Source organism: Drosophila subobscura, chromosome O, assembly GCF_008121235.1.
Source record: "Drosophila subobscura isolate 14011-0131.10 chromosome O, UCBerk_Dsub_1.0, whole genome shotgun sequence".
Taxonomy (NCBI): Eukaryota; Metazoa; Arthropoda; class Insecta; order Diptera; family Drosophilidae; genus Drosophila; species Drosophila subobscura.
The window spans coordinates 22045954-22058887 of NC_048533.1; the positions used below are offsets into that span (position 1 = coordinate 22045954).

The following is a 12934-nucleotide window of genomic DNA, read 5'->3' on the forward strand; positions in this document are numbered from 1 at the left end:
TAAACATGTTATGAATAAAAGTCCCCTACTTTGGGGGTACTTAGGTAAACGTAAATTTATTTATATATTCCTAGAGATAATTAACTATCTGAAGAGGAGCTTCAATCTTTATCCTCATATATGGAACGCTGCACATGCTTTTGCGCACATTTTGTACTTGGCATATTTTTGCAGCCATCGCTCGACATGAGCTAATTGGGGCACAAGGACTGCCTGCCGGGCAGACGTCTCTCTCCGTATTTAAATACAAGACATACGGAGAGCTAAGCACTTGCCACACACACAAGCTTCAACGCTGCCTGCTCTCTTCTCTGGGCCAACTACAATGTAGATGTTGCGACTGTTGACTTTGCCCCGAGTAAATTTGCGCCTGTTGGGCTGCTCATTAATTATAATTACAAACATGCCGCAAAAGGTGGCAAAAAGTGCCTCTGACGACATTGCTAAAGATAAATGCGGTTTGGGGTTTGAGGTTCAAGCAGCCATGAGTGAAGACTGGCAAAAGCAAGAGCGGCAAACCGAGTAAAAGGGGAAAAAGAGTTCACCAAAAGTTATTTCTGGTCTTGGCTGAGTAAATATTTAGCTGCGAAAGCATTCCCATCGCTCCCCTCCCAAAGGACGCAGCTTTGTGTACCATTTGCCGGCTATTTGGCAGCAGCTGGATACCAACTTGCTCTGCCACTGCAATGCCATTGAGTCTAGCTAACTGCATCAGGAAGCGCCACGCTTTGTGGCAAACTTTAGACACATTTCTGCCAACCCAAAAGGCTACCTGCTGTTTCGGGGTTTTCCCCAAAGCATTTTCACCAAACAAAGTGGGCCAATGAAAAGATTTACACAAAGTCAGAGGCTTTCCCCTTAAATTTGTGTACCTTTTCGCTTTGCTACAGGAAGCTGCAAATTTAATTTATGGAATACAATTCTCAGGTCTTAGCTGTAATATTCGCCTTAATTTACGAGCAAAATCTTAATAGATGTTTGGCCCACAGAAAGTTTAAACTTTGTGCCCGAATCGAGTGAAATGTTTTCAGTTTTAGGGCTTTTTATTAATGTTCGTTTAGTTAATCATGCCGAAGGGGGAGTTGCTGTTCACGGGCACATAGAAGTCACCGGAAACCATGTAGGCATTGGTGTCGGCACCCATGCGGACACCGCTGTAGGTGCTGCCGCACTGGTCGTTGACGGCAGACTGGTAGTCGCCGCACTTGATGGTTCCGAAGTTATCCTCGGCGACAGCCTCGGCGTAGTAGGTGGTGGAGCGGCCGTGGGAGCAGGCACCGGTGACATCCATGAAGCAGCCGGGCTGGCTCTTGCCGCCGTTGGGATAGAAGGCGCCCTTGCCGATGGGCTTCAGGAATCCCAGTTGGCCGCCGTTGGTCTGGATGGACTCGACATACCAGGCATCATTGCTGTTCAAACGCTTGTTGGGGGAGTTGTAGCTGAAGAGGGGCAGTGCGGGGTCCAGACCGATGATGGTGTAAACCTGTCCGTTGGTGTTCTTGCCGGCGTAGCCAGCAACGTGGGCTCCCAGACTGTGGCCAATGACGTACAGATCGTTCAGGGACATGCCGTAGTTGGAGTTCAGGAAGTTGATCATGTTGGCGACCTTCTTGCCGGTGGCAGAGACAGCCATGACAGAGGTGGCGTAGTCGATGGAACGTGCACGGGCCCAGTCAACGACGATGACGTTGTAGTCTCCCTGTCCCAGCCAGGCGGCGCGGATCTGCTTGTTCATGCCAGCGGTGTAGCTCTGGGTCCAGCCGTGGATGACGAAGCGAGTGGGATTGCCGGCGTTGAAGTTGGAGTTGTCGATGGACTTGGAGGTGGCAGAGATCTTCTGGCCCTTGGTGGGGTTGGAGGAAGTGTACAGGTAGAAGGTGACCGGCACGGTGGTCAGGCCACGAGACTCGAGAATCTCCTGCTGTGCCATCCACTCCTCTGCGACGTCCTTGTCCACCCACTCGAAGCTGCCGTCCTGCTGGGGAACGTACCAGCCGTTCTCGCCATTGACGCGGTCAGCCTCATTCACGGGGTAAGCCGAAGCTGTCAGAAATAATGATAGTTTATTAGTTAAACAATTAGCAGGAGTCTTAGTCGAAGGAGTTACCGGCCAGAGCACAGAATGCCAAAAGAATAAAGGTCTTCATGTTTGTTTCAGAATCGAAAACTGATTGCTAAATGTGTCGATGGCTCGCTCTTTTATAGGCCAAATCGGGGGGCACTTATCATCAACCGATTAGACTCACTTGGAGGTGGACTAACTACTTAGAATATCTGATAGCACCTCCGGTACAAGTGGTCATTGCGGTTTTTGATGGAATGCCGCATCAGATATGATATTTATGGACGGATTCTCAATCTGTTGAGTTCCGTTATCAAATGCTTCAATTTTTTCAGCACGAACCTGCGAAAAGTCCTAAGCTTTCTCCTAGTTCAATATTTTTGTACCTTTTTTACGCAGTGCTTTACTTTCCATTTAGCTATTCGCCCCTGTAGCTCTTCTGTAAATTGAATTTATGAAATACCATTTAGGCTTTTGTCAGCCACCTGTTTTTCGTTTTTTTCTTTTCATTTTTCTCGTTGGAAGCCTTTGTTGTGGGAGCCGCTGCTTTTGCACCAAACTGAATTTTCAGCCTAAACAGAATTACGCGCCAACTAAGCCCAAAAAATCTGATTTGCCTCTCATTCCATTCCACTCCCGCCCTAGTCCTTGGCGGTACTTTGTCCTGGATATCTAAGATGTTATTAGGCTTTCTGTGTGGCGCACACATATATTCCACTTTTTTTGTACGTGATTCCTGTCAATATTTTGCATTTTATTTCCATGTTCCTTCGCCAGCCTGCGGGCTCTCCTTCTCTTTTAATTTCGATGCGGTGGCGGGTTTTCTCAATATTTTCTTGGTATTTTTTGTTGTATTTTATTGGCTGAAGCCGTTCGAATATTCAACGGAGAAGAGAGAGAGAGAGAGAGCTCTTCTCGGTAGCTTGTAATTATGTTGCGTGCTTTTGGCATTCCGGGCACATTTTTCGGTTCTTGTAAATACAAATACAAAATTGATGAGCTGTTCCATTAATCAACTGCCAAACCAGCTTCACATATGAATGAACGGATCGATGTGCGAATTTTGGATTGCCTGGCGCATGATTAATATTGTGCGACCAATGTTTGGGCACACGAATTTTGTATGCAAGTCCACAACTAAAATTAAAGTTTGTATTAGCCATAATTTAGAAGCTGGAACAAGTTTCAATTCATAATGCGCTTGATGGGAGTTTGTTTAAGTCTCTAGGATTCCTCACAAAAAGTGGCCCAGTTAATTAAGTTTTTCTCTCACAGAAGGAGCATTTCAGGGCGTAATTCCATGCCATTGTCTCTTCCCTGCTAATCTAATATACACCTTACTTAATGGTTCATCATTCCAACAAATTTTTGATTAAGTTTCTGCCATGCTTATCGGAAATCTGAGATAAAATGTTTTGCATACAACCAGAAATTCCTCAAATGTGTGCCGGAAACGGCAGCGGAAAAAGGTCTGAGATGCCATTGCGCCACTGTCAAACCTTTTAAATCCGCACAAATGGGATTCGGGATACGCTGGCACACATGCGGGGGCCAAGGAATGTGGCAAGATAATTGATAAAAAAAAAAACAGAAGGCACAAGGAGGAGACAGAGTGAGGGAATGACAACAACCGAGTCACGAACATATTCAGGCACTCGGAAGGGTCCCACGCCGACCCCGTCGAAGGCCTCATTATTGCGCTGAGATAAGCAATTTACCCACTTGATAACCTTATCCTGCCCTTGCAGTACTCCGCTCTGGCACTGGCTGCTGGATGATGGGTAATGGGTGATGGGCGATGACTGGTGGGTGGCTGAGTCTGTCAGTTGTTGTCAGAGTTTATTCAAGGAGATATTAAAACCAAGTGAGCTGAACCCAAATGATATGAAATTAAATGAGATGAGAGCTGAAGGCAGATGGCATTTTGTCAACGTATCGAAAGACAGAAGTTTAAATTACCAAGTGGCACACACATATGTATGTGTGCCACTCACTCCCTTCTGTTTTGTTAACATTTTCGATTACCGAGTAGACTTTTAATTGCTTTCAATGGGCTGTCATTTCACATTGATAACTTGCTTTAAATTAACTTTGCGGGCTTCATATTTGGGAGTTATTTTATAATATTTGGAGTGGAAAGAGCAGCTTGAAACCTAATGAGAAATATTATAATAAACTTGACTTTGCTTTAATAAGAGTTGGAGTGGTGTCAGTATTCTCTTTGTTGGAAATTATTGATACAGAATAATCTATTAGAATAAGTGAAACAGCTTGTAAAACTTCATTTATTAATGCATTGTTCTCCCTGAGCCTGTACTTCATTGTCTTTTGAAACAAAGAAAATTTTCTCCATTGTTTGAATGCGGAAATTGTGTGTGTGAGAATGGGTACACTTTGGTTCATATAAGTCCTTTTATTAGCTTCCTTGAAGAGTGAAAAAACAGCCACAAAAATGCATAAATTCCTTAATTTATTATACCGAAACTCTTATACTCACCACCGCCTGCAAGTATGCAATGCTTTTTGGCTCAAAGCAGATTAGCCAAATTATTAAGTAGCCGCAATGTAGTGCAGCACATTTTGTGATTCCCGCTAATTGCAGCTCCAACTTGTTTACTTGCAGATTGCCTGTGATAGCAGGCGAGGGAAAACTTTGAAGAGCGTGGAATATTTCGGGCCAGAATGCTGACGAGTACAACAAGACCGTAGGAACCGCAGCAGCAGCCGCAGCCACAAGGAGACACAAAAGTTTTCAACGACTGAAAGTTGCCTCAAGAGTTTGCGGTGCCCCACAACGCGGTTGAATGGAGTTCGACAATGGCTTGCTGTGGCAGTGGCAGCGCGGTGCGGCGGCCGGCAGTGAGCTCAGTGACGAGCGACTCTACTACATAGCCCCGCAGCAGCCCCTGCTGCGCAACGAGGAGGATGACTATCCGGATGCCGCCCTCTCACTGACAGACTCCGCCTCGCTGCTCTACAATGCCACTGTGGGCTCGGGGGAGCTGGAGGTGAGCGATGCGGAGGCGGTCTACAGTTATGCATCAACGACCACGCTCAATGGCCTGGACTTTGAGCGCCTCAATGTCACGGTCCTCATGAACTTCAGCTGCGAGGAAACAGAGTCCCTCTCGGACGATGTGTGGTCCAGCAACTACTTTAAGAGCACCGTCTACCTGCTGTACATTCCAATCTTCATCTTCGCACTGATCGGCAATGGCACCGTCTGCTACATCGTTCAGTCCACGCCGCGCATGCGCACCGTCACGAATTATTTTATAGCGAATCTGGCACTGGGCGATATACTGATGTCCCTGTTCTGTGTGCCCTCGTCCTTCATCTCGCTGTTCATCTTGAACTACTGGCCCTTTGGCATTGTGCTCTGTCACTTTGTCAACTACTCGCAGGCGGTGTCTGTGCTCGTCAGCGCCTACACACTGGTGGCCATCAGCATTGATCGATACATAGCCATCATGTGGCCTCTCAGGCCACGCATCACAAAGCGGTAAGTACGAGGAAAGCACTTCCCGCGTAATGATTTTCCTTTGGCTTCCCCATTTACGCCCACATGGAAAGCTGTTAAATGCCAAACCACGATGATTATTGCCTTGGCTTGGGTATCAGCGTATAAATCAGGCTGTAAACAATTTACGAGACGCTTTTGATTGCCAGTTAAATTAATTGAAAACTTTTCTTTTGTAGTGCTTCGTTTTTTGGTGGGAAATTAATGTTTATTTTTGGGAAAACTCGTAATCAAATGTCAAATTCGTGGAAATTTCCTTAAGTACATTGCATTTAAAGACCATATTAGTTACAGTTTATATTCATTCGTTGGCTCAAGTAGTTTGCCTTAACTTTTTAAGCCAAGTGGAGGCAAGTCTTGACGTCTTATTGGCGTGCCCGCTCACCGTTAAGTGTGGTAGCCACTTGGCTATTTGCATTGCTGGGCCCCCACTTTGGTGTCTACTTGACCGAATCGCTGGTCTCCAGGGTGGCGGCGTCAATGGCTCGCCGGCTCGTGTTAATTGGTTTAAATAGTAATCCAAGACCCTGAATCCAAAAGGCACCCAAGCTGGAGTTGCCGTTGCCGTTGCCGGACGTCAATTTGCTTGGTAACTGGATACGATACGGCATTGGCATTGCCATTGCCACTCACACTCGACTATCAGACGGTGTCACTCTCACTGCCATCCATCTCCAGCGGAGTGCTGAAGAGCTCTGGCGTGAGTATTTCACGCCCGGGCGACTCTTAATGGAGGTTCAACATAGCCTACGTCAGTCTCTGTGTGTGACGGGGGGTGAGTGTCCTGTTGTGCAAATATTTGCGGGGCCCATAAAGTAAATACGGTTGATAATTATTCAACGTGACTGTAATATAGTAAACGCACACGCAACGGAGCCACTGCCTCAGCCACAACCCTACCGCACCGTAAATGCTCGCTTATCACGCTTACTACGGCGGATAAGCAGCCGGAAAGACAGACAGCACCGGCATCACTCATACGTCACGTGTGTCGGGGAATTTACAAACTGTTTAAGAATTTACGAAGGCATTTTGCAGCGTGGCACGGCGGGGTTGGGTGTGCTGTCAGAGCATGCGTATAAAAATAGCATAAAATGTTTTGAAATATTTAAGAGACCGAATCAAATGTACTTATGGGCCACTTATAAAATTTTGTTTTTCTCTGTCTGTGTCTCGTTTCAGTTATGCTAAATTTATCATTGGCGGCGTTTGGTTTATTGCACTTGCCACCGCGTTTCCCATACCTGTCGTCTCCCGCCTCGTCATGCCCTCGTCGGTGTGGCACGAGAAATGCGAGAAGTAAGTACCAACAATGAGCGAGCAGGCGGCCTCCTCTCTCCAGTGTTTGTGTTTGCCACATCCATCTCCCGTCCGTGTGTGTGTGGGTGTGTGTGCCAAATGTAGCATTAAAGAAATGACTTCGTGCGTAAATGGATGTTTGGGGCATTATACTTGAAGGACTTCAACTTAAAGAGAAACTCCTGCTGCCGCTTGAGCTGCTCGAAACACTCACTCTTGAGTGGCGTGCAAATAAAAAATATTACAAGCATTTTTCTTCTTCTGTGCCTCTCCCACAAATCAGGCATTGGGCTGGGCTGGGCTGCTCTCGACGGTATTTTTAACTTTTATTCGCCAAGATAAAGGAGCAGGATGGAGGTTGGAGCTGGTAGGTGGCAGCTGGGATCAAGTGTAATGTAAATGCAAATAGGAAACTCATCTGCAGGCTGCTTACCCTCAGTTATGCTCCACTCCAGCCATGGCAGGGCGCACGTAGTAAAAAGCTAAAAGTCATGTCTAATTGCGACAACAGGACGACGGCGATGACGGAACCCATTGTCCGGCAGCAGGACCCTCAAGTGCAGCCCTGCAGCTTCGTATGATAAAAACGCTGCAACAAATTTAACAGTTGCTTCCCGTTAAGCTCCAACGAAGGGCCAATGATTTTTTGGGTAGATGCCCTTTTCCGCTTTTGTTTTTGCTGGAAAAGTGCTTAGCATAAAAGTGAAATGGCCCACTCAGCCATGAATGCGGGTGTGTCCGTGTGTCCCTGCAGCCTTTGTGTGACAGTTGAATGTTGAGAGCCAGCCAGCAGATTCCTACATGCAACCCACACGAGAAGCCTCACCCCCACTAATGCATTTGCCTTTTGTCTCTCCGTTCTATGGCCTCTCCTTGTGGAACCTCAGATTCATCTGCCGCGAGATGTGGCCATCCAGCGATCAGGAGTACTACTACACACTGTCCCTGTTCACGCTGCAGTTCGTTGTGCCGCTGCTGGTGCTCATTTTCACGTACACGCGCATCGCCATCGCCGTGTGGGGCAAGCGACCGCCCGGCGAGGCGGAGAACTCGCGGGACCAGCGCATGGCGCGCTCCAAGCGTAAGGTAAGTCAATCATCTGCCAACCGCAAAAACTAATTTACTCCAAAAAGGTAGCTCCCAGCCATTAGTCCCTGTGGGTTCCCCTGGGACTCTGGGATTAGATAAAATGGCACAAGAGCCGGCATATGGTTGGTGCGTCCTTTGGGCTGTCTATTGGGTGGGTCTGGGGCTGGGCATGCCTGCCCCAAGTACAAGACAATTGCTTGGCATTTCTCCCTTTTCTGTGCTGCCATTCAAGGGGGTCCTTTAATATGCTAAAATGTTTTCCCCATTTGCCGTGTGTTGCTGTGGAACGTGTTGCCGCATGCAACTGGGCATTGTTCGGACATTCTGATGATTCCTGATTGAATTGCAAATCCAAGAGGAAACTCAAAAGGGATTCTAGGTATTTGAATCTGCAGAAATGGATGAGTTTTAAAGTTGCTCCGTGCATTTCAAAGGAATTAATCTGCTGGAAAAAATTGAATAAAGTTTTTTGATTATGATTTCACATTTTACAACTTTATTTTGAATTTCTTTCTCCCTGACTCATCGAATCGTTTCATAAGTTGTAACAAAGAGTCTCAATCGATTCGAGGCATCTTCTTTGAGCATTTTTTGTTGACTTTAAAGTTTAACCCCAATAGCAGCACCTTGCCACTGCCGCGAACTGAGGCTGCTCTACAGAGGCATCCACTCGAGCCGTGCCACACGACGCGACGACAGCTGGTGAAGCAGCAATCTTCAAATTGATTTTGCATTTTTTTTCTTCTTCCATTTCTGGGGTCAATGAGGAGCAAGCGTGGCAAGGCTGGCTTCCTGCTCCTCTGAGCGACTGTCATGGATTTTTGGGTACGAGTTTTGTGCATGGATTTTGGGTTTGGTCTTTGGGTTTGGGCTGAGGCTTTGGCTTTGGCAGCGTGCCAAATGGCATGTAATGCTCACATAATCACACGGCGCATGCGCAGCAACTAGCAGAGCTTCGGCCAAATAAATGAGTAAAGATTTATGCGGTACACCTCGTACTTGCCGCCAGCGCCTATCCACTTGCCAGCTGGAGGCCTAGGCTGAGGCTGCGACTAAGACAGTCACTTCGACATCGTCTTCAACTTTGGCTGCGTCTGAAGATGGCATCCAGCAGTTTGTGGTCTTCCAGGAAATCATTGGCAACTTGCAAGTTGCAACTGTGAGTGCGAGTGCGGGTCGGTTCGGGTGCTGGTGCGGGTGGTAAGACGACCACGTAACCAGTTGTCAAACGAGCCCCCTTCGGCCTGTGGCCAATTGTGCAGCTGAGATTCCACTGCCAGACGACGACGACGACAAAGAAAGCTGCTCAGCTGAGAGAGTGAAAATTTGTATGCTGTCGATGACGACCTTTCCTGGCCATTGGTTCGCACAGCTGAACATTGCGGAGCTTCCTCTCTCTTTGGTTGGCAATCAAAGCCCCCGCTTCGACATTTACTTGTAGACATCCCGTCAGTGGGCAGTAATTATAATCGCCATATTTGAGGGAGAACAAAGACAGGGCCGCAAATGAGGGAGACAAAACTCCGACGGATGGCAGACAGCAGCCAGGAACTCCGTCATCTTGCAGCGGCTGACAGTTTCGCCCACTGCCGTGCTGCAATGTTACCCAATTTGAGCCTCCGGCGACGACTGACTGCAGCTTCATCTGCCATTCACTTTTCAGCATTTTTTTTGTGTTTTTGGATTTTTTGGATTCATTTGGCCTCACCATCGCCCTCCTGTGATGGTTGACCATCCTTCGATGCAGTTGCCCAAAAAGTACGACTACGAGTAGCAGCTTCAAACAGTTATTTGGTTACTTAACCCGGCAACAATTTTTGCTGACTTGGATTTCTCATTTTCTCATGGCCAGACGGCCGAACTCCCTTCGACCCGCCTATCAAGCGGGCTGCTCCCCTTCCCCCCGCTGCTGCCGTTGACAGTTTCCTCCTCGTGTGTGTGAGAGTGTGTGTCTTACGTCTTTCAAACATTATTTCTGCCAATCGCCAGCTGAGATGATTAGCAAATTACGGTACAAGTGCTCTCCGCAAGGGGGGGGAGCTGTGCTCTCTTGCTCTCCCCAAGGGGAGAGACGTTACTCATTTTTGCGCTGCACTGTTCGAGCTTCCTCGTGGTCGTAATTGTCGTTTTGTTGTCTCGTTAAATATCAATTGAAAATTACAAGATTATTTTGTAATCTGCCAATTAATTGTTGGCTGAAGCGCAGCAATGATGAGTGCATTGGCTAAACAGGAGGAGTGGATATACGTGGTTAGAAGTGAGAGGAAAAATTACCGAAATTCCTCAAGCTAACTTCAGTTGTCATGGCAGCCAGATTATTCCATCAAACACTGCAACTAAATTCACTCATTCAACCATCAAAGCACAGTGCAATAAAGCACAAAAGTGAGACATCAATCATAATCTTTCACATCACATAATAGTTCCCTTTGTACAGCAAAACGTTTGCCCGTAAATGAATTTCAATTTATCATTGCAAAAAACGTGCATTCATAAATTGCATTCCCTTTTCGTATTCTGTTTTGTTTTTGTTTGTTTGCTGTGTGGCACTTTGTCAATATTTGTCAAGTGTTTCCTAAATTCGTTTGCACGAGTTGCAAATCACAGTCCATCTAATTGCTGGGAAACGCACACACCACACCCCACTGTACCCACCACCCGTGCCAAAAGGCGAAAACAATCAGCCACAATGTGAGCATAAAGTGATGGGGAAAGAGCGAGAGGGCAGGTCTATTGCCGACCTGGGGCGATGACACTTCACACTCTTCTGAGCCGCTGGCGATTGCAGCTTTTGGATTGAGTATCAGTCGTTTTTTTTGTTTTTTCTGCATACCTCCATTCATCGATTTGCCAGGCAGCTGGCGACTGCATCTGTTTTGTCAACGTGTTGGCCGGTAGGAAACTTTGCCTCATTTGGCTGACTGAGGGTATGCCGATGGTTGCCGTTAACGCGACTTGCTTCTTGTTTGAATGTAAAACGTTAATTGCATAATTGACTGCAAGAGGCGTAACTTATGGCCCGAAAGTGTTCATGTATTGGCCATCATCAGCAGCAGCCGCAGCAGCAGCAGCAGCATCATCGTCATCATCCTGATAACTAAGCCCCCTGTGGATGCCACAGCCCAGCCCAATGCTCGCTGACCATGCCACGGAACAAAGACTGATGACCCATCGCCAGACATGGGCAGGTCCACAAGAGAGGCGGACACTGCACAGTCCGCACAGTCCGCACAGAGCCGCAGTCCCCGCAGTCCCGCAACTGGTTCCCATTTGGCGTTTTATTTTCATCCATTTTTATTTCTCCGGCTGCAGACATTGCAACGCAGCGCAGCGCAGCGTCGTCGTCGGCGTCGCAGTCTTCTCTTTCTGTTGAATTGTGTTAAAATGTTAATTTCGTGTTACGTAATCTGTGTCATATTGTAACGGACACGGGAAGTGTCGTCTCGTCAGCACTCTCTGTCTACTAAAGGTTGGCCGGCTAGGCTCAGGGAAAATGGGGTGGGTGTTGTGCTGCGAAAACGAACTCCGTCACCTAACAAAATCGTAGACAGATTTACGGGAACTGGGATCGGAATTACAAACCCGGACGGAACTTAAGGTCCACTACCTACTGTGAAGAGCAAGGTGGTTGTGCTCTTCCCTCTTGACCCACCCTCCATGTAGAATAACATAAGAATATGCCATTATGGTTCTACCCAAAACCTTCTGCTGCTGCGCTATGTGCCTTAGGAACCCCTCCCAAAAATCAGATTAGAAATTCATGTTAATCGTTATAATTTTACTTTGACTTGTATAACTTCATGTTGTTTGTAACCCCCATTATTTCTACCCTAACCCTTAAAACTATTTTTACTGCATGTGTATATATATGTGGGGCTAATTTAAGACATAGGAATTCAAGAGAATGATCAAATATGAATAAAAATAATATAATCAAAATATAAAGTAAGAATGAATTAATTAAAGGAATTAAGTGGCATAATTGTAGTGATTGTAGTTAATAATAATTCATTTTATATATGGTTAAGCATGCATGTCTCACTGTGTAGACGCTATTCTCCTGACCCGGAGTGTATGTGTATATATGTGTGTCTACTTACAGACTTTTAAACAGCTGCTGGTGTCGTTGGGCCCAATTTCACGTTTGCAATAAAACTGTTAAAGAAATGTAGAAATATGCAAAATAACAAGAAGCGTTATGAAGAGGTATTTTACCAATACCCTTCCATGGACACAATGAGACCGATGATGCACCTTTTAAAATCTATTCTTAACTAGGCATAAATTTCATTTTTTTTTCTTCTTCTATTTCTAAGTTAACGTCTAGGAATATTTAATATTATTTAACAATTTTCTTTTCTATTTTTTCTTCGATCCATAACTTTTCATTAAATTTTCTTTTCTAGATTTTGTGATTTATTTTTCTTCCCTTAAGTGGCTTTTAGAATGTCGGCATCGAACAATTTTAATAACCTGAGAAAAGGAGAGAATAGGTGACATACGGTCAGGTGGGTCTAGTTAAAGTGTGCATAGGTGTATGGTCAGCCGCAAGGGCAATGACCGCTGAGCTAATTTTTCCACACCCTACATGTGCAAGCACCAACATTTTCTTTACACAAGGCGCGGTGATATAATATTTTAGATGGTTTTATATTGTCGTTGTTGTTGAGCGGCTTAATTGCGCGTGAGATATATGTATATAAACGGCTCGGTCCCGATCGCCAAGTCCATCCGTTTCTATGCCTGCAGGCAAGGTCCGGTGGCACCAAGAAGAAGGACTGATGATCGTCATGAAGCGGACCCCCCCTCCTTGAGGGTGGTCAGGCCAGGTCAGCAATTTTCTGCCACACGTGGATCATAACCTATGTATGTACAGTACATACGTGAAATTATGTAATAAGGTCACTTTTTCATTTTCTTTGCGTACCTTATCCAGGGTTTGGTTTTTTGTTTTTGTTCTTTGC

The 12934-nt window shown here is 46.1% G+C and overlaps 2 protein-coding genes across 3 annotated transcripts in view; one reads left to right on the forward strand and one right to left on the reverse strand.

The window, feature by feature from the left end:
- LOC117899343 (RYamide receptor) overlaps positions 1 to 12934 on the forward strand; it is a 67405-nt gene that overhangs the window by 21047 nt on the left and 33424 nt on the right. For both annotated transcript variants that reach the window (XM_034809295.1, XM_034809296.1), the window contains exons 2-4: positions 4686 to 5564; positions 6765 to 6881; positions 7769 to 7967. In XM_034809295.1, coding sequence (XP_034665186.1) covers positions 4867 to 5564; positions 6765 to 6881; positions 7769 to 7967 — 1014 coding nt within the window. In that variant the 5' untranslated portion in view covers positions 4686 to 4866. The remainder of the gene's footprint in view (positions 1 to 4685; positions 5565 to 6764; positions 6882 to 7768; positions 7968 to 12934) is intronic.
- On the reverse strand, positions 1042 to 2163 carry LOC117899358 (pancreatic triacylglycerol lipase-like). Its single transcript, XM_034809332.1, has 2 exons — positions 2108 to 2163; positions 1042 to 2043 (listed from the first exon to the last, which is right to left on the reverse strand). The coding sequence occupies exons 1-2, from the start codon at positions 2145 to 2147 to the stop codon at positions 1058 to 1060; spliced, it is 1026 nt and encodes a 341-aa protein (XP_034665223.1). The 5' UTR covers positions 2148 to 2163; the 3' UTR covers positions 1042 to 1057.

Bases quoted from the DNA above. Each gene is read 5' to 3' on its own strand.
- LOC117899358 (XM_034809332.1), bottom strand. From the start codon at position 2,147: ATGAAGACCTTTATTCTTTTGGCATTCTGTGCTCTGGCCG. The intron at 2,044-2,107 runs GTAACTCCTTCG...TATTTCTGACAG, and splicing joins GGCATTCTGTGCTCTGGCCG to CTTCGGCTTACCCCGTGAAT.